The sequence below is a fragment of the Haliotis rufescens genome, unplaced genomic scaffold (assembly GCF_023055435.1).
Source record: "Haliotis rufescens isolate VD_foot unplaced genomic scaffold, xgHalRufe1.0.p SCAF_57, whole genome shotgun sequence".
NCBI classification, from domain to species: Eukaryota; Metazoa; Mollusca; class Gastropoda; order Lepetellida; family Haliotidae; genus Haliotis; species Haliotis rufescens.
The window spans coordinates 166,179-187,464 of NW_025964301.1; the positions used below are offsets into that span (position 1 = coordinate 166,179).

A 21,286-nucleotide genomic window follows, 5' to 3' on the forward strand; every position below is an offset into this window, starting at 1 on the left:
AATTCGCTGTGCAGAGTTGCGTCCTTTGGGCACATCAGACATCTATGATCGTGGGTTTGAATCCTGGTTTGCCATGATTCTAGGTTTGTCAGCACCACACACTCGCTAACTCACTCACTTCACGCCGAAGACCCGGGTTCGATTTCCCACATGGGTACAATGAGTGAAGCCCATTTCTGGTGTCCCCGCTGTGATATTGCTAAAAAAAGCGGTGTAAAACCACATTCACTCACTCACTCACATGAAATCTATTATGAACTGAGTGAGTTATCTCACTCACTCACTCACTCACTCACTCACTCACTCACTCACTCACATGAAATCTATTATAAAGTTATCTAAATCACTCACTCACTCACTCACTCACCCACTCATTCACTCACTCACCCACTCACTCACATGAAATCTATTATGAACTGAGTGAGTTATCTCACTCATTCACTCACTCACTCACTCACTCACTCACACACTCACATGAAATCTATTATAAAGTTATCTCACTCACTCACTCACTCACATGAAATCTACTATGAACTGAGTGAGTTATCTCACTCACTCACACACACTCACTCACATGAAATCTATTATAAAGTTATCTCACTCACTCACTCACTCACTCACATGAAATCTATTATGAACTGAGTGAGTTATCTCACTCACTCACTCACTCACTCACATGAAACCTATTATGAACTGAGAGTGATCTCACTCTCACTCACACACTCACTCACATGAAATCTATTATGAACTGAGAGTGATCTAACTCACTCACTCACTCACACACTCACTCATCCACATGAAATCTATTATAAAGTTATCTCACTCACTCACTCACTCACTCACTCACACACTCACATGAAACCTATTATGAACTGAGAGTGATCTCACTCTCACTCACACACTCACTCACATGAAATCTATTATGAACTGAGAGTGATCTAACTCACTCACTCACTCACTCACTCACTCACCCACTCACATGAAATCTATGAACTGAGTGAGTTATCTCACTCACTCACTCACTCACTCACGCACTCACATGAAACCTATTATGAACTGGGGGAGTTATCCCAGCCTAATATGGCAATAAGTGGTAAGAAAAGATAAGCAATAAAACTCAATCTTTTCCCATTTTGTGTGAGGAGAAACCATTTCAGACTGTGGTTGTTTTAATATTTCAGGAAAGAGAACGACGGCATGTGCTGTAAACTGTTTCCAGTCAAACCATCGGTGAGTTTCATGTACTACTGACACCAGCTCCCTGACGAGGGTGAATTACATGACAGAGTGGCTTCACTCGACAAACCTAAGTTTGCCAATTAATGTTTACAATCAGTTTGTGAGTTTGAACGAAACAAGTTGTGGAATCGGTCTCTATTCTTGCCAGTATTTTGGCCAACATTTTAGTGTTTTCAAACTCCCATTTTGACATGTGGATGGTTGTCAGACATATTGCTTGCCTACAACCAAGCAATTAATAATCAACTATGTCATGCTTGTGAAGTACCGTATTCAGCGTAATAAGCGTCCCGCTCTTATAAGCGCCCACGGCGATATTTGCTAATATATTGGCTAGAGAACAATCCTAATTAGCACCCCTTCCGATAGATAAATGTACACAAGGATTATTTATTTGTGTATATTACGCACTCATGTGTTATATGCACCCTTAATTATGGGCAATTAAGTTATGGAAGAATATATCTGGCGTATGTAAACATTTTAGGCTGTGAGGATAAACCTCGAAATTTACGATCTTTCAACTCCGTTTTTTTTCACCAAAATAATATTCTAATAAGAGCCCACTATTCCTAATTTTAAGAGCGCCCTGGGCGTTTATTACGTCGAATACGGTATATCAAGTCAGTATTCAAAATAAATGTGAAGACAATGGGTCATCATGGTTTCCGATTAGTTCATTTTCTAGAACACTGACTGATTGCCGTTCAAAATGACCTCATGATGGTTTTCAACCTTGGTAATGCTATAGAAGAATGTCCTGTCAAAATTATTTAAAATCATGAAAATGTCCTGATGACATTTGTCTCTTGAAATATACCTGGGCCTTTCACGACCTTAATTTTTTAACGTAAAGAATTTAGGGGGTCTCTATGTTCAAATACCATCGGGGGGCACGGGTGGCCCAGTCGTCTAAGGCGCCGCAATTCACTGTGCAGAGTTGCGTCCCTTGGGCACGCCAGAAACCTATGATCGTGGGTTCGAATCAAGGTTCACCCCGATTATGTTTCTAGGTTTGTCAGCACCATACCAGTGCTTGTGGGTTTCACCTAAGTGGTAAACGTCCAAGACCTGCATCACTTCGGGCTTTCCTCCCACATTAATCTGACACGCCCGATATAACTAGAATAGTGTTAAAAGCGGCGTTTAACCAAACTCACTCACTCAAATACCATCGAAGACCATATATGTTTCACTTTGTTGTCTGATCCTCTTCCCAAGGCAAGGGAGTTAACTGACTATAAAAGTCCAGTTTCCACCCTTGCTGAACTTGGCTGGAATTATGGAATTATATTTTGACTAACGAGTCAATGCGTAGTCCAATCAAAATGGCAAAATGAAATCGACATCCGGTTCGTAAACTGCAGTGCAGATTTCTGTCAAGTGCATTATTTGCAAAGCATGTGGACCATCAACTCGGCGTCAACAGGTATTTGCCAAATCTTTTCATGTTCTTAATGCACTTCGCAAAGTAAGACCTGTTTTTCACAATATAGATTTTGATTATGGATACGACCGTCTTGACTGGGTGCCGCCATTTTATTTGAAGGAAATGCAAGTGATGTGAGAGGTGGAATCTGATTGGTCAATAACAGGGACATAGAAGGGACATAAATCGTAATAGCAACTGGTGGCACTACGATCGAGCCCAGAAATTCCAGCCTAGTTTGACAAGGGTGGAAACTGGACTGTTATGGTCTGTTAACTCCCTTGCCTCAAGAAGATGGTGTCTGAGCAATTTGTCTTCTGATGAAAATATATGTTTAAAACAAAGAAAACCTCAAATGACCTTGGCTCACCGTTAATTTTGACACCTGGAATATTGCCTGTGTTTTAGCCACTGCTCCTGGGCTACAGGAACAAGTCGGAGTTCTCTATTGGGAAGGGTGTCAATGATGAAGGTATGGCTATTTGATAGTTTTCAGACATTTCTTTTGTTTGTTGGTTGTTTAAAGGGCAAGTAAATTCAACATAGCAACGTTGTAGATTTTAATACTTTAGGGCATACTTAATTGCAAATGCTTGACCAAAATAAAATTTGAAAGACGGAAATAGTTTGAAACAGACGATAGAAAATGGCAGGAAAAGTCACCCCCCAAACGTAAAATTCTGCCACTGTGGGGATTCCCCTTACTGGGGTTAAAACCAGTTCCCGGTGTTTGATTGGGCCGATGCCTGCCTCTCTGCTCATCCATTTGATTACCATGATTACTGTGATTACCGCACCCACAACCTGTACTGAAGGGGTCGTTGTCGGTACAGGTACCACAGATAGGTACCCTGGTCAAAATCAGAATACAGTAACGAACCCGGTACCCCAAAGGGTGGATGAGTCCGTATTCCTCAACTCAAAACCAAAATTGGTTCATGTTTTGGTTCGCCTAATTACGAGTGTATGCTGGATGATGCTGTGCGACGTGGAATATGCACCTCATGGTGTATGCTCATTGTTTATAATATTGCACGCTGGAATGCTGCTCATGCACCAGTATGATACATGTTAGACAGAGGCATGGTACCTCAGTGGGCAGTAGCTATAAAAGCTGGCATTAGTCCGCACTAGTAAAAGCAGACACAATTGTATGCATGTCGCTATGTCAGTTAAGTAATCTTGAAAGCGACCCCGTTTCACCTCACCTAGAATGTCTTTGAAAGTTTTGGCAAAGACTGTTTTTATTTTTGCTTCAAGTAAGTGCAGTGATTAATTGAGTGAGTGAGTATGATTTTACTCCACTCTTACCTTGTGCAATATTCCTTCAATATCACCATGGGCGATGCCAGAAATGCCAGAAATGAGCTTCACGCATGTGGGGAATCGAACCTGGGTCTTTGGCGTGAGAAGCAAGTCTTTAAGCATCAGGTTACCCTATTGCTATCAGAGACACAAGAAGTTAAATTGTTTATTTCATTTTTGAAGCAATATTTCCCATAAATTTTCTAACATCACCAGGACTTGGAGTCCACACTGCACTGTATGTGTTAATAAATGAGCTTTTCTTTCAAGTCTTTGAATAACATTTAGAAGTGATACACATAAGAAAGAGAACAATAAGATAACAAAAGGTGGAACTAACAAGGGAGGCCAACAGATATTGCCGCTGATGGCTGATTAGCAAAAGGCAATAGAAGGCAACACTTTACAGTAATAAGCGCTCATGATTATGGACAACCCGAAGCCAGCCCTTGAAGCTGGAAGCCACCCATCAGTGGCAATTATCTGATGGCCTCCCTTGTTAGTTTCGACCTTTTGTTATTATCTTATTACTTTTGTTGTCCTTGCATGTACATATGTATGCTCTCTGCCTCAGGGCATTCATTCACCTGATGAAGGAGTTAGCATATACACCGAAACATTGTGTTCCTCATAATAAAGAAGTTGACATCCATGTATTCTCTTTCCTTATGAGCTTTTTTTTGTTGCCAGATGCCATTGTTGGATTCCGGTTCGGGCTGTACAAGGACGGACATTGCAATGTGGGACCTCCTGATGACATTCCCATCATCCCCGACTCCATGAAGAAAGTTGTGCAGGTAGGGAGGTCACGGAGGTCATGAATAATGAGTAAGTGATTTTGGTTTAACGCCGATTTTAACAGTGTTCCAGTTATATCATGGCGCAGCTCAATGTGGAGGAATGCCTGAAGTGATGCAGGTCTCAGACATTTACCACTTTGGTAAGGGCCAAAAGCACTGGTATGGTGCTGATAAACCTAGAAGAATAATCGGGGCAAGACCAAGATTCAAACCCATGATCATTGGTTTCTGGTGTGACCAAGGGACATAACTCAACCCCAAAATAGATGCCCAGAGACCCTGTGAAGATCCGGGTTAGAATTGGTTGTCATCAATCCATGATTTCGTAAAAGGCGACTGACGGGATCAGGTGGTCAGGCTCGCTGACTTGGTTGATGCATGTCATCGTATCCCAATTGTCAGGATCAATGCTCAATCACTGGATTGTCTGGTTCAGACTCCATTATTTACAGACCGCCGTCATATAGCTTGAATATTGCTGAGTGTGGTGTTAACAACAAACAAGCGAACAAACACAATGTCCAGTGAAATTACCCTGGAAATTGAAAGCAGATGAGTGCAAGACCCTGAAGTTGATGTCAATTCAACTTTACTAAACTGAATGAACTTCTCTTTCCTTCCTTTAGAACTTTCAGCACTACCTGACCACTAGCCAGTACTCTGTGTTCAACCCCGAGAACCACTCCGGCCACTGGCACCAGCTGACCGTCCGAACAACCACAGGACAGGATGTCATGGCCATTGCCGAGTTCCATCCCCAGCAACTCACCAAGGTGAACGGCTCTAAGCCAAAGAGGCTGGATCTAATCATTGTATATACCGTATTCGACGTAATAAGGGTCCAGGGCGCTCTCAAAATTAGAAATAGGGGGTTCTTATTAGAATATTATTTTGGTGGAAAAAAGAGAGTTGAAAGATAAATTTTGTGGTTTATGCTGACACACTGAAATGTTTATATGCGACAGATACATTTTTCCAGAATTTAATTGCCCATAATTAGGAATGCATGTAACACACGAGTGCGTATTATACGTGAATAAATAAGTCTTGTGTACATTGATCAATTGGAAGGAGTGCTAATTGGGATTGTTCACTAGCCAATATATTAGCAAATATCGCCGTGGGCGCTTATTAGAGCAGGGCGCTTATTACGTCGAATACGGTATATATATAAAAGAAACATTGCAAGTAGGAGTTTTCTCAGAGCATCGTAATCCGATTTATTTGCCAGGTAGTCACTTCTGGACAAATGTTTATCCAATAAAGCAAGAGATAGACGATGATTTTGATGGAGTAGGTCAACAGCTCATAACTGTCATTCAGAATACCCCCATGGTAACCTTTTTGAGGTTGCGTGATTGAAAAAAACATCCCGACTGTTTCTCTCCTGATCTGGTAAGCAACGCTCTGATTTGTCGGAGGAAAGACTTTTCTAACTTCACCTGGAGCTGGATGTCCTCAGGTCTTTGTTTAGTAGTAGCGAGAACTTATATCTGATTGTGTCTCAAACAACAAACTAGCAAAACTGTAGGTGCAATGATGGTTAAAATCCTGTTTGAGTAAGGATAAGATATATGAATGAACGACTTCTTTATTACAATTAGGAGCAATGTTTTGGTGCCTCCTACCTACATACTTGTCAACCATACTCTGTATATCACACCGAACCTACACCGAACATTGCATCTAATTGTAATAAAGAAGTTGTTCATCCATATATCGTACTTACTTAGTACTCCAACTTCTAAATGCCTCTCAAAGAAGAAAATCTTGTTTGTTGGAACAATAACAGTGTTCCCGCTGGCTTTTGAAACTGCCAGTCCCGGTGGACTGGCAACTGTTAATTTACCAGTCCCCGCTAATTTTTGTCACTCTGAACATTAAACTAGTTTTAATTCTTTCAGCATCATCAACAATGCTGTGTCGTGGCTGACAAATTCAGTGACGTCATCACTGAAGTAACTTACCGTATTCGACGTAATAAACGCCCAGGGGGCTCTCAAAATTAGAAATAGGGGGTTCTTATTAGAATATTATTTTGGTCTAAAAAAGAGAGTTGAAAGATAAATTTCTTGGTTTATGCTGACAGCCTGAAATGTTTATATACGAGAGATGTATTTTTCCAGAATTTAATTGCCCATAATTAAGGGTGCATATAACACACGAGCGCGTATTATATGCGAATAAATAAGTATTGTGTACATTGATCAATCGGAAAGGGTGCTTATTCGGATAGTTCACGAGCCAATATCTTAGCAAATATCGCCGTGGGCGCTTAGTAGAGCTGGGCGCTTATTACGTCGAATACGGTAGTTAGATTTACATGTCATTCACACAAATTTCATTCACAATTTTCTCTTTTTCCCCAGAATATTTCACTTCAGTTCAATACTACTGATTAGTGCCGATGGTTTGTTCAACAACCAAGATGTATATGACACTTTATTTGCCGGTCCAGAGGGACTGACAGTCACATGAATTACTGGTCCAAGCCTAATTTTACTGGTAAATTGGTACCAGTAAATGGGAACTGAATACATTTGATGTTGTTTTGAAAGGGAGTTCTTATTAGAGTACCATATGTAGCCCAGTAGGCACCACACTAGCATAACAGGATCATGTGTTGGAATGCCAGAGATAGCCCTTGGCGTGTCTGCTCGACACCTTGCTCTTCACCCATGTGTTGGAATGCCAGAGATAGCCCTTGGCACGTCTGCCCGACACCTTGCTCTTCACCCATGTTTTTCGATGAAGTGGTAAAGGTCAAGACCTGCATTACTTCGGTCGTTCCTCGGGGCACGGATGGCCCAGTCGTCTAAGGTGCCGCAATTCGCTGTGCAGAGTTGCGTCCCTTTGGCACGCCAGAAACCTATGATTGTGGGTTCGAATCCCGGTTCACCCCGATTATGTTTCTAGGTTTGTCAGCACCATACCTTGTGGGTTTCACCGAAGTGGTAAACGTCTTCGACCTGCATCACTTTGGGCTTTCCTCCCACATTAAGCTGACACGCCGTGATATAACTGGAATACTGTTAAAAGCGGCATTAAAACCCAACTCACTCGGTCTTTCCTCCCACACCAAGCTGACACGCCGTATTGTGACATGACATACTGTTGAAAGTGGCTTTAAACCTAACTCCCTATCATCTTGCAGGAGGAGTTGGAGGCAGAGAAGGAGTCAATACGAGTGTACTTCACTGAGGGAAAGGGGAGAGACTCAGGTGTGACATCTATGTACTTCCATCAGAGCAGAGCCAGGTAATGATAATAATAATCATCATCAATCATCATCAATCATCATCATCATCATCATAAGGGGGCACGGGTGCCCCAGTCGTCTAAGGCACCGCGATTCGCTGTGCAGAGTTGCATCCCTTGGGCACGCCAGACACCTATGATTGTGGGTTCGAATCCTGGTTCGCCCTGATTATGTTTCTAGGTTTGTCAGCACCATACCCCTGCTCGTGGGTTTCACCGAAGTAGTAAACGTCTGAGACCTGAATCACTTGGGGCTTTCCTCCCACATTAAGCTGACACTCCGTGATATAACTGGAATACTGTTAAAAGCGGCGTTAAACCCAACTCACTCACTCACTCACTCATGATCACACATAATACAATCAATATACCACAGGGAAGTAGGTAATGCCACAGTACATCTCTAAATGACATGGCTATATAGAGTAACACTCTGCAGACAATTTTGAAACTTTGGCAAGACATTTTGAAGAAATAAGCTTTGTGTATACAGAGCTAAAGGTAAGCTGCATTTTTGCATAAAATACCCCCAAAAAATATTCAAAACCCAATTACTTTCAATTAACTTGCATACAGAAACGCATGCAGTAAATGAAAAACTCAAATATATAAACACCGCTCTCGTAAATACCAAATGAAGCTTTTTCAGAATGCATACAAAGGAGCTAATTTCCAAAACACAATTATGAGCTAATTTACTTTCAAATTCTATATATCTAGAACAGTTATATACATCTAAAACATTATTTCATGGTCTCAAAATCTTCACTAATTTTGGGAAAAACACAATAGAGTGATGAATGGATGAGTGAAAAAATATTGGCTACCCAATGAAAAATGTCCTAACCCAATTAAATTAGAAACCCTAGAGTAAAAATTCAATTGCTCAAAACGTTATCTGGAGCTCTGTGTATAGATGTAATCTTGGCTTGTAAATATGTTCCAGAGCATCAACTGACAAGGAAGAACCATATGAGCTTGTCTATGGTGCAACAGTGAGTACTTGGATTTCAATTCATGCTCTTTTAAAAAAGGATAGCCTCCATGGTCTAGTGTCTGAGGGGGATGTTAAATTGCTCATGGTATCTCAGTGGCCATGGGTGGCCCAGTCGTCTAAGGCACCGCGATTTGCTGTGCAGAGTTGCGTCTCTTGGGCACGCCAGAAACCTATGATTGTAAGTTCGAATTCCGGTTCGCTCCGATTAGGTTTCAAGGTTTGTCAGCACCATACCTGTGCTCTTGGATTTCACCAAAGTGGTAAACGTCTGAGACCTGCATCACTCCGGGCTTTCCTCCCACATTAGGCTGACCCGCCATGATTTAAACTGAATAATGTTTAAAGCGGCGTTAAACCCAACTCACTCATGGTATCTCAGTGGGCTAGCTCTATAAAACCAGCATAAGTCTGGGCTAGTACATACGCATATTGCACATCGCTATTCACACAGATGCAATAATCTTGAACTCGTAATTAAACGCCATTTCACCTCACCTCATACTTGTGGTTCTTTGTAAGTGCTACAATAGATAAATAAATAATAGCTGTTTTAAAAAAGTAGACGAACGGGGTTGATATCTTTCAACTACTGATGATTTGAATAGCTGTATATATTTCATGGACAATAAAACTGGTAAGGAGAATTGAATGCAATACTAAAATACCTCTGGAATTAAGAACATCAGGACAAAAACCCAGCTCACTGACTCACTCTGATATTTTTCAGCATATTTATGAAGAGGTTCTTGGACTGAAGTTTAGAATTTCGCCTGATGCTTTCTTCCAAGGTTGGTTCACTTATATGTTTGTTTGTTTTGTTTGTTTTTTTTGTTTTTTTTAAATATTTTTTGTTTGTTCTTTCACCCTGCGACCGCCTCCGTGGTCTAGTGGTAGAGCATCCGCCCGGAGAGCGGAAGGTCAGGGGTTCGATCCCCGGCCGCGTCATACCAAAAGACGTTAAAAGATGGTACTTGTTGTTACCCTGTCTGGCGCTCGGCATTAAGGGGCTAAAACAAGGACTGGTCGGCTCGGAGTCAGTATACTGTGTCTGAGTGGGGTGATCATGTTAAACTGCGACATGGTATCTCAGTGAGCTAGCACTATAAATCGGCATCAGTCCGGACTAGTACAAGCAGCCACACAAACACACACACGTACATGTACGTCGCTATATAAGAGCAATAATCTTGGACGCGACGCTAAACCCCATTTCACCTCACCTCACCTCTTTCACCCCGCACTCAGCAATATTCCAGCTATATGACGGCAGCTTGTAAATAATCATGTCTGGACCAGACAATCCAGTGATTGCATCAGCGTATGCAATTGGGATACGATGACATTGGTTTACTTTTGGCTGATGCTCTTAATTAGGTTCTTGCATTGAGATCCATGGTGGAAAGGGCACAAGCATCAATATTTTGTATACAGATTTGTGTCCCTTCATGGAGTTATCTAGACTTGCTCAGAGGTTGATATTGGACCATAATGTCAAAAATTCCAAAAAATTGAAATTACACATTTCACAATTCATGTTGTAAGATAATAACTTTGTAGAAATGGCTTTGGAGTCCAGGATAAGTTGTTTCCCTTGTGCAGGCCAGGATCCTGTGATCAGTGGGTTCAAAAAGATGTTAAAATAAGTACTTGTTGTAACACTGTCAGGCGCTCGGTATTAGGGGCTAAAATAAGGACTGGTCAGCTCGGAATCAGTAAACTGTGCCTGAGTGGTGTATTCATGTTAAACTGGGGCATGGTATCTCAGTGGGCTAGCACGATAAACTCGGCATTAGTCCAGACTAGTACAAGCATGCTCTCATGCTCTCGCAGGCACGCACACACAGACACGCATGCATCCACACACACATGAAGGCATGCAGGCACGCACACACACACATGAAGGCATGCAGGCACGCATGAGTTGGAGTAGCAACCAACACTGGTCATAAGAGGTGACCAAAAGGATCAGGCGGTCAGGCTTGTTGACTTGGTTGATAGATTGTCCTCATACCCCGATCGTTGCTCACAATATCGATCACTGGATTGTCTGGTCAAGACTTAATTACTTACCGGCTGCTGTCATATAACTGGAATATTGCTGAATGTGGCGTTAAACAACAAACAAAGGTAAAAGTGGAGTCAGTTGCATCTTCCCGAGGCAAGAGAGTTAACTGACTATAGAAGTCCAGTTTCCACCCTTGCCAAACTAGGCTGGTATTATGGAGTGACATTTTGGCTGTACTAACGAGTCTATGCATAGTCCAATCAAAATTGTGCACCAAAATCGAAATCCGGTTCGTAAACTGTTGTGCAGATTTCAGTTGATTGTAGGATTTGCAAAGCATGTGCACGGCCAACTCGTCAGCAGATATTTTCCGAATCTTTTCATGTTTTAATGAAGGTGCCTACGTGATTTGATGCATTTCACGATGTAAGACCCGTTTTTATCACAATATAGATCTTGATTATCAATCAGATCGTCCTGACTGGGCGCCACCATTTTGTGTGAAGCAAACGCAAGTGATGGAATCTGATTGTCCATAGGAGAGGCTTAAAAGGGACATAACTGGTAATAGCCACTGGTGGCGCTACGATCGAGCCCAGTAATTCCAGCCTAGTTCGGCAAGGGTGGAATCTGGACTTTTAAAGTCAGTTAACTCTCTTGCCTCGGGAAGATGAGTCTGTTGTGGCCTCCCAGCACACGTGGTACATGTAGTAGATAGTGAGGCCTGTACTACATTGTAAGTGTGTCTTCAGATGTTTTGTCCAGTGAGATGTACCCACTCCTTCACTGACATATTGTGGTTTCAGTGAACACTAAGGCAGCCGAGATCCTGTACAGCCAACTTGCCGAGTGGTGTGACCTCACCCCCACAACAACTGTCCTGGATATATGCTGTGGCACTGGGACGATAGGTCTCACCCTGGCTAAGGTAGGACATAAAGACTATCGGTCTTACCCTGGCTAAGGTAGGACATGGACTATTGGTTTCACCCTGGCTAAGGTAGGACATGGACTATTGGTCTCACCCTGGCTAAGGTAGGACATGGACTATTGGTCTCACCCTGGCTAAGGTAGGACATGGACTATTGGTCTCACCCTGGCTAAGGTAGGACATGGACTATGGGTCTCACCCTGGCTAAGGTAGGACATGGACTATGGGTCTCACCCTGGCTAAGGTAGGACATGGAGTATGGGTCTCACCCTGGCTAAGGTAGGACATGAACTATTGGTCTCACCCTGGCTAAGGTAGGACATGGACTATGGGTCTCACCCTTGCTAAGGTAGGACATTAAGACTATTGGTCTCACCCTGGCTAAGGTAGGACATGGACTATGGGTCTCACCCTGGCTAAGGTAGGACATGGACTATTGGTCTCACCCTGGCTAAGGTAGGACATGGACTATGGGTCTCACCCTGGCTTAGGTAGGACATGGACTGTGGGTCTCACCCTGGCTAAGGTAGGACATGGACTATGGGTCTCACCCTGGCTAAGGTAGGACATGGACTATTGGTCTCACCCTGGCTAAGGTAGGACATGGACTATGGGTCTCACCCTGGCTAAGGTAGGACATGGACTATTGGTCTCACCCTGGCTAAGGTAGGACATGGACTATTGGTCTCATCCTGGCTAAGGTAGGACATGGACTATTGGTCTCACCCTGGCTAAGGTAGGACATGGACTATCTGTCTCACCCTGGCTAAGGTAGGACATGGACTATTGGTCTCACCCTGGCTAAGGTAGGACATGGACTATTGGTCTCACCCTGGCTAAGGTAGGACATGGACTATGGGTCTCACCCTGGCTAAGGTAGGACATGTACTATGGGTCTCACCCTGGCTAAGGTAGGACATGGACTATGGGTCTCACCCTGACTAAGGTAGGACATGGACTATTGGTCTCACCCTGGCTAAGGTAGGACATGAACTATTGGTCTCACCCTGGCTAAGGTAGGACATGAACTATTGGTCTCACCCTGGCTAAGGTAGGACATGAACTATTGGTCTCACCCTGGCTAATGTAGGACATGTACTATGGGTCTCACCCTGGCTAAAGTAGGACGTGGACTATGGGTCTCACCCTGGCTAAGGTAGGACATGGACTATTGGTCTCACCCTGGCTAAGGTAGGACATGAACTATTGGTCTCACCCTGGCTAAGGTAGGACATGGACTATTGGTCTCACCCTGGCTAAGGTAGGACATGAACTATTGGTCTCACCCTGGCTAAGGTAGGACATGGACTATTGGTCTCACCCTGGCTAAGGTAGGACATGGACTATTGGTCTCACCCTGGCTAAGGTAGGACATGGACTATTGGTCTCACCCTGGCTAAGGTAGGACATGAACTATTGGTCTCACCCTGGCTAAGGTAGGACATGGACTATTGGTCTCACCCTGGCTAAGGTAGGACATGAACTATTGGTCTCACCCTGGCTAAGGTAGGACATGGACTATTGGTCTCACCCTGGCTAAGGTAGGACATGGACTATTGGTCTCACCCTGGCTAAGGTAGGACATGGACTATTGGTCTCACCCTGGCTAAGGTAGGACATGGACTATGGGTCTCACCCTGGCTAAGGTAGGACATGGACTATCTGTCTCACCCTGGCTAAGGTAGGACATGGACTATTGGTCTCACCCTGGCTAAGGTAGGACATGGACTATGGGTCTTACCCTGGCTAAGGTAGGACATGGACCATGAATCTCACCCTGGCTAAGGTAGGACATGGACTATTGGTCTCACCCTGGCTAAGGTAGGACACAGAGACTACAGGTCTCACACTGTCATTTTATAACTCAGGTAGTGCCAAGATCACTATGTAGCTCAGCCAGCAGGATTCTGACCCTTGTTTGTGTGTTTCAGAGAGTGGAGAAGGTGATCGGGGTGGAGATGTGTCAGCAGGCCGTGGAAGATGCTAAAGAAAATGCAAAGTTAAATGGTCAGTGTTAACTCACCTGGGCTAAGAGCAGCGGGGTAGCCTTGTGGTTAAAGCACTCGCTCATCAGGCCTAAGACTCGGGTTTGATTCCCCGTATAGGTACAATGTGTGAAGTCCATTTCTGATGTCCCCTGAACTGATATTGCTGGAATATTGCTAAATGTGGCGTAAAACCAAACTTACTGACTCGCTCACAAGGGCTAATCAGTACAAGTGCGACCCTGAGGGGAGTTCACAGGGAGATCTCTATAATCTTATTCAGGAGAAATCTGTTGTGGGTTTCCTACACTGTGACGGGCCCTGTGTGGAGTCTAGGTTAGGTCACCAGTAACCTATGCTGGTTGTAAGAGGCAGCTAAATGGACCAGGTGGGCAGGCTTCAATATTGATTGATTGTATGCTATCAAACACTGTTCTGTATGCGGGGCGGTCGGGTAGCCTAGTGGTTAAAGCATTCTCTTGTCACACTGAAGACCTCGGTTCGAAACCCGACATGGGTACAATGTGTGTGGCCCATTTTTGGTGTCCCCCGCCGTGATATTGCTGGAATATTGCTAAAAGTGGCGTAAAACCATACTCACTCACTCACACTGTTCTGTATGCTCCAGTCTCAATGATGTACCTATTATTCAGTGCAGCCTTAAACAACAAACAATGTTATGGCTGATATAATTGGTAAAACCAAGCTCACTCACTCATTAAAATCAGATCTTAGTTTTCGATACCGCTAAACAAAGATCTGAGGACATCCCATTATGGGTCACGTCAGACCGACCTTGCGCGAACTTTGACCGACAAATGGAATGACCAATCAGAAGGCTGCTTTCTCGTGCTTTACGGCACTAATTTCAAATTGGCGACTACGCTTCGAAACATATTTTGACGTATTCTCGATTAAAAATTTTAAAACTGGTAAGAAGAACATTCTGGAATGGCTTATAGATGGCCTAGATTGTATGGATATAATCATAAAACCCGTAACTGTCGTTCGGAATACCACTTGTTAAAGATTTTGTGGTTGCATGATTAGAAAACACATTCCGACTGTCACTTTCATGATCTGGTAAGCGACGCTCTGATTGGTTGGATGAAAGGTCGTTCTGACGTGACCCGTAAAGGGATGTCCTCAGATCTTTGTTTAACGATAGCGAGAACTAAGATCTGATTTTAATGAGATTCATTGACTGATAGTTTTTGGATCTGATAAATATGCATATATTCTACTGAAAAGTTCTTCAGCAACTCAAGCTTGTCGTAAGAGGCGACTATGCTTGTCGGAAGTGACGACTTGCAGGATCGGGTGGTCAGGCTGTCTGACTTGGTTGATGCATGTCATCGTATCCCAAATACATGGATCGATGCTCATATCAATCACTGGCTTGTTTGGTCCAGACTCGATTATTTACAGACCGCCGTCATGTAGCTTGAATATTGCTGAGTGCGGCGTTAAACAACAAACAAACAAACCAGGTCGTCTGCTGTAATAACCATGTTTGTGAAGCCAATCGAAATAAGGACAGCGATATAATTGGATACCGTGTTTTCATCACAAGGGAAACAACTTGTGTTCTGCATGGGGTGGTGCCACAATCAAGCCAAGAAAAGTAGGCTTAAAATGGCAGGGGTTTAAACAACAAACAATTTAATTGGATAAAGATTGAAGTGTAGGGCCTGATGGCTTGTCAGACTGTGTCGTATAATCGTCTTGTCATCACCAGGTGTGACCAATGTGAGGTACTACTGCGGCAAGGCAGAAGACGTTATCAGCCACATGACATCATCGTTGTGGTCTAAAGATGTCGTAGCCATTGTGGACCCACCAAGAGCTGGATTACGTAAGTTGACGACCTTATTGTCAAATATGAGTCAACCAGACCTGCATCATTTATCGATGTCCATTGGTCTGAATTCAAAGAATTTAAATTTTTCTGGGTTAGGTAGTTTTCAGATCTAGACAACGTATTGTCGTATTCCAACATTACATTTGAAAAAAGGAGAAGCTCAGTGTGCATTCTACAGAAGCCTTTTAGGGCCATTTGGTTTTTTTCTTGAAATTTCAAGATACTAAGTTGAAATTTCAAGATGTTTTGTTGAAATTTCAAGATACATACTAAGTTGAAATTTCAAGATTATAACTTGAAATTATTAACTTCATATCTTGAATTTTCAACTTAGGATCTTGAAATTTCAAGATGGTATTGAAAAAAACAAAAAAACAAATGGTCCTAACAGGCTTCCGTAGCATTCTACTGAGCAAATTCCAAATATTAAACCTCCAACCTAAAAGGGCGGGAGTATATAGTTATGCCAAGGAATTACACCCTTTCAAGGACATTTTTGTGTGCGACCTATAACTTGAAAACTACTGCAGAGATTCTTTTCAAGCTTAAACACTTTACATACCAAGTTTGATTTCAATATTTTCAATTTTCGGAAAACTTCAGCTATTTTATATTTTTTTATTTAGAATATTTTTACTTAAACATTTGTGCTACCTATAACTTGAAAACTACTGCATGGATTCTTTCAAATCTAGCAAACAGTTTCCATACTAATAAGTGCAGGATGTTTCTGAGAAGATACAAATTTTTTACGTTTAGAACTTTGATACCCCCGACCTTATGCTGAAATCAGCATTAAGCCTCACTCCAGCAACACCAATGTGATACCTCTGGGTTATTTTTTATATTATTTAAACTAAATCCAATTTATAATGTGCAACCTTTGGTTATCTTCCATGCCAGTTGCACGTTTTCTATGCTTTCATAACTGCTAACTAAATTCAAGTGGCGGTGTTTTAGATGGCTGATTGTCTTTGCGTTCAGGATCTGTGAAGATCTGGGGTAGAATAGGTGACTATGCTTGTCGTAAGAGGCGACTAACAGGATCGGGTGGTCAGACTTGCTGACTTGGTTGATGCATGTCATCGTATCCCAATTGCGTGGATTGATGCTCATGTTAATCACTGGATTGTCAGGTCCAGACTCTATTATTACAGACCGCCGTCATATGGATGGAATATTGCCAAGGGCAGCATTAAACAACAAACAAACAAATCTTTGCGTTCAGACTTTGTTGAATGTTACTCATGCTATCAGTCACTGGTTTGCTGCAGATGATAATGAATCGTGTACTTTCAGACAAGAAGGTAATCAAGGCTCTGCGAGGGTGTCAGAAGCTGAAGAGGCTCATCTATGTCGCCTGCAATGCCAAGTCAGCTAAAACAAACTTTTTTGAGTAAGTATTGTCACAAATCAAACCACGCCAGGAGGCACAGGAGTCCCAGTGGCTGTGCAGAGTTGTGTCACTTAGACCCAAAGTCTAGGATCGTGGGTTTGAATCCAAGAATCAAGGTGACGTCACATTTTGTGTGCCCATGAATGGCTGATGAATGCAAATGGCTTCATTATTCAAACTTTTCAGTCACGAGTGGAAGCTTCGTCATTTTTTTAAAGTTTAATAGATGAATTAAATGATCAGTGAGTATACAAAACAAAATCGGACATTTAAACCACGAATTTGGGTGAACTTTCCTTATATCCACGAATCAAGGTTACGCGAGGGTACATTCAACTTCAAATTGGATTTGAGGGTGCATATTGCATCACAATTTGGCACTGATAACCCTCCTCACAGTATTTGCATTCACTTTCCAGTCTCATTCGCAAGGAGAGCAAGAAGCATCGAGGTGGGGTCTTCCTGCCGGTCAAGGCCATCCCTGTTGACCTCTTCCCCCAGACACCCCACTGTGAACTCATCATAGTATTCGAGAGGGATATGGAGAACAGCAGCAGGACCGACCCACACACCACGAGGGAGACAGGAGCCGACACCGACACAAGTCAGTCTCAGTGTGTGCAAGACACTGCTTCGAGTCTGACCGATAGTGCCAAAGAAACTGCTTTGAGTCCGACTGACAGTGTCAAAGACACTGCTTTGAGTTTGATGGACAGTGTCAAAGACACTGCTTCAAGTGTGACTGACGAGGGTTCAGGAAAGGATGGGGTTGTTACGGAAGGGGATGGTAAACAGTGATGAACTGAAGGAGGAGTTCAGGGGGGGTCGGGGGTCAAATGGTTGAAGTAGGAAAGGGGAAAACAGGATATTTTATTATGTTCACAGATATGCCTTGTAAGATGTTATTCATCTTTTGTAATAAATATTCAAAGGTAATTGTGACTTTTATGGTACTATGTTGGCTTATTTTATAAAAGTGTAAGGTGAATTATTTCTAAATCAGTAAATCAAGGAGAACATGCAGACCAGTTTGGCCACTGTCATTGGAACACCTTCATTAAAAATATGAAAAGATTTAGACAATATCGTTTGATGCCCAGATGAGGGTACTCATAGCTCTGCAAATCCTGCAATATAACCAAAATCTGCACAGCAGTTTTGATCTGACTATGCAGAAATTCCAGCCTTGGTCAGCAAGGATGGAAACTGGACTTTTAAAGTCAGTTAACTCACATGCCTCGGGAAGATGACAATGAACATGAAAGACCATGAAGACAAGTTAAATATATTTTATTAGACATACTGGCAAGTGCTGAAATAAATAGAATCAACAACATAACAAACTTGAGCATTCTGTGATGACTACATCTACAATACCGCAGTATTGCATGAAATGCCACACCAAGGCTCCATCCTCCACATCTCCAGGGCTCACATTTCGGTAAACGACACCAACCCCTGATCCATTCCTGTGGTTCTTGCTATCTCAAATTACCCACCCTTGAATTTCATTAGCCCATTTGATTTGCTACGCTACTCAGCCTACAAACCAGCCTCAATGTTGTGCTGGTGATATCAACAATAGGTGCCAGCCCAAACTCACTGACACACAAAGGAATGCCCACAAACTAGGGCTTGGACAGGTAACTTGGGTACTCCGGTCGGGTGGGTACTGAGAAGGACCCAGGTACCCACAGGACTACCCGGAACACAAAGGAATGCCCACAAACTAATGCTTGGACAGGTAACTTGGGTACTCGGGTCGGGTGGGTACTGAGGACCCAGGTACCCACAGGACTACCCGGAACACAAAGGAATGCCCACAAACTAATGCTTGGACGGGTAACTTGGGTACTGAGGTCGGGTGGGTACTGAGGACCCAGGTACCCACTGGACTACCCGGACACGTGATTAGTCGTGTGATATAGTGTTTAATGACAAAAAGTATCTAGAACTATATGGTTACACTACAAGTCACTAATTTTCACATTTGTTTCTGACTATGCACCCATTCCTTCTAAATTTTATGTTTGAATATAGATACAACTTAAGTCAACTTCAGTGTATGCATGACCTGATCGTTTGATATGTCTAAATACATTTTATCCAGGGCTATGGTCAAACTCTTCCTAATCGACATTATGTACCTATCTCTTGAGACCTACAGCGGGTATCCTAGTAGGGACGGGTAATAGGGGAGTGGGTACCCGGGTAGTAAATTTGGACTCGTCCCAGCCCTACCACAAACATCTTTTTAAAGGAAAGGATGTCTTCATGTCGACCAAATCTGGCAGTGGCAGGTCCTCCTTTACCCATTTCCTTTTTCCTTATCTCAATGTTTGATTGGTCGATAAAATGATATGTAAATCAAGGGCAGGTAATTTGAGATCGCGAGAACCCGGGAATGGATCCAGGGGGCAGTGTAAGTTTACCGAAATGTGAGCCGGTGAGGTATAGAGGATGACCAAGCCTCATAAGGGATTGGCACATTTTTCATTTGTAGGGTTGTGAGCACATTAAAAATATGTCTTAAACAAACATCCCAGCCCCCTCCCCCTTCCCCAAGAATATTAAATACCACATTTCCTCTATTAGATGCCGGGTCTCTAATACTGTGATATGTTGGGGATTAATAATGACCATTTCCTGTAAATGTACCCTTTGTATATGATTTGGTTCGTTGGTTTGATGTTTAACACCGCACTCAGCAGTATTCCAGCTATATGACGGCGGTCTGTAAATAATCGAGTCTGGACCAGACAATCCAGTGATTGACATTATGAGCATCGTACCACACAATTGGGATCGATGACATGCATCAACCAAGTCAGCGAGTCTGACCACCCGATCCCCTTAATCGCCTTTTACGACAAGCATAGTCGCCTTTTCCGACAAGCATAGTCACCTTTTACGGCAAGCATGGGTTGCTGAAGAACTATTCTACCCCGGAATATTCACGGGTCCATTTGTATATGACTAGGATTTGGGATTCAATAAGGAAGTGAGTTCCCACTGTGCTACCATTAAACAGAATCTATGCCATGTCTCAAAAAGACGCCGGGTCAACGTCTTTCACAAAAAAAAAGGTAGACACTGGGCATCTAGTAGAGGAAATATGAGATGCAGTCCCAAACATGGGATTCAAACTCATGACTAGCCAATATAAGGAGCTTTAAGGATCCTGTACACCAAAAGACAACACCATTACACATCATCAACAACACTCATAAAATCATGGATAAAACATTGATGGAATGTCATGTTTGGAATTGTGATATGTTTATTCGTTTGTGGTCTAACGCTGCACTCAGCAATATTCCAGCTAAAGTGTCAGCCTGTAAATAACTGAGTCTGGACCAGACAATCCAGTCATTGACATCATGAGCATTGATCTACACAATTGGGATACTATGAAATGTATCAACCAAGTGGTGAGCCTGACCACCTGATCCCGTTAGTCGCCTCTTACAACCAGCATGGGTTGCTAGGGAAACCAATTATAATCCTGATCATGGGTAAATTGTGTGATGTAAATAGGAATAAAACATAAGAAGACTTCTTGGACGCTTATAACATGCATAGAACATATTTCTACCTGTTCAAAATAAAATACTTTTGCGCTAGGCTCTATGGCACTTCATAAATCGGTTAAGTCGTTGTTTTGTCATCCTAAAAAAATACACATTTGTCATAGCAAACAAGACGATTCCAATAGAAAAAATGCATTAATTTCATATTTTCATATCTTAAAACTTTTGATAATATGTGAAAACATTTTTCAAAATTATTTGTGAATACCGTACCTAGAAAAAGACACCAATATGAATCAATATGAATATGCAACGAATAGAGAGAAAAAATACAAATTGTTTTATTTAAACACAATGTCAAGAAAACTAACCAGCCTGAGCTGTTAAAATTAATCAAAATATAAATATTATTTTCAATCAAAAATCAGTACTTAGCTCTCTATCTACCAGGTAAATAAACACAAACAACAGATTGAAAAGGTTCAGGACAAAATATAAATCATTTTTAGATGTTACATTTCATTGTCAATTTTCTTTTAGCCAGTAGGCT

The 21,286-nt window shown here is 42.4% G+C and overlaps 1 protein-coding gene across 3 annotated transcripts in view; it reads left to right on the plus strand.

Moving 5' to 3' along the window:
* The window catches only part of LOC124137837 (tRNA (uracil-5-)-methyltransferase homolog A-like), a 36,002-nt gene extending 17,530 nt beyond the window's left edge, over window positions 1–18,472 (plus strand). For all 3 annotated transcript variants that reach the window (XM_048385286.1, XM_048385287.1, XM_048385288.1), the window contains 12 exons: window positions 1,182–1,230; window positions 3,077–3,140; window positions 4,664–4,770; window positions 5,400–5,546; window positions 7,928–8,031; window positions 8,978–9,026; window positions 9,756–9,816; window positions 11,840–11,961; window positions 13,896–13,971; window positions 15,688–15,804; window positions 17,110–17,206; window positions 17,626–18,472. In XM_048385286.1, the coding sequence (XP_048241243.1) occupies window positions 1,182–1,230; window positions 3,077–3,140; window positions 4,664–4,770; window positions 5,400–5,546; window positions 7,928–8,031; window positions 8,978–9,026; window positions 9,756–9,816; window positions 11,840–11,961; window positions 13,896–13,971; window positions 15,688–15,804; window positions 17,110–17,206; window positions 17,626–18,004 (1,372 nt within the window). In that variant the 3' untranslated portion in view covers window positions 18,005–18,472. The remainder of the gene's footprint in view (window positions 1–1,181; window positions 1,231–3,076; window positions 3,141–4,663; window positions 4,771–5,399; window positions 5,547–7,927; window positions 8,032–8,977; window positions 9,027–9,755; window positions 9,817–11,839; window positions 11,962–13,895; window positions 13,972–15,687; window positions 15,805–17,109; window positions 17,207–17,625) is intronic.
* The last annotated feature ends 2,814 nt before the right edge of the window (window positions 18,473–21,286 follow it).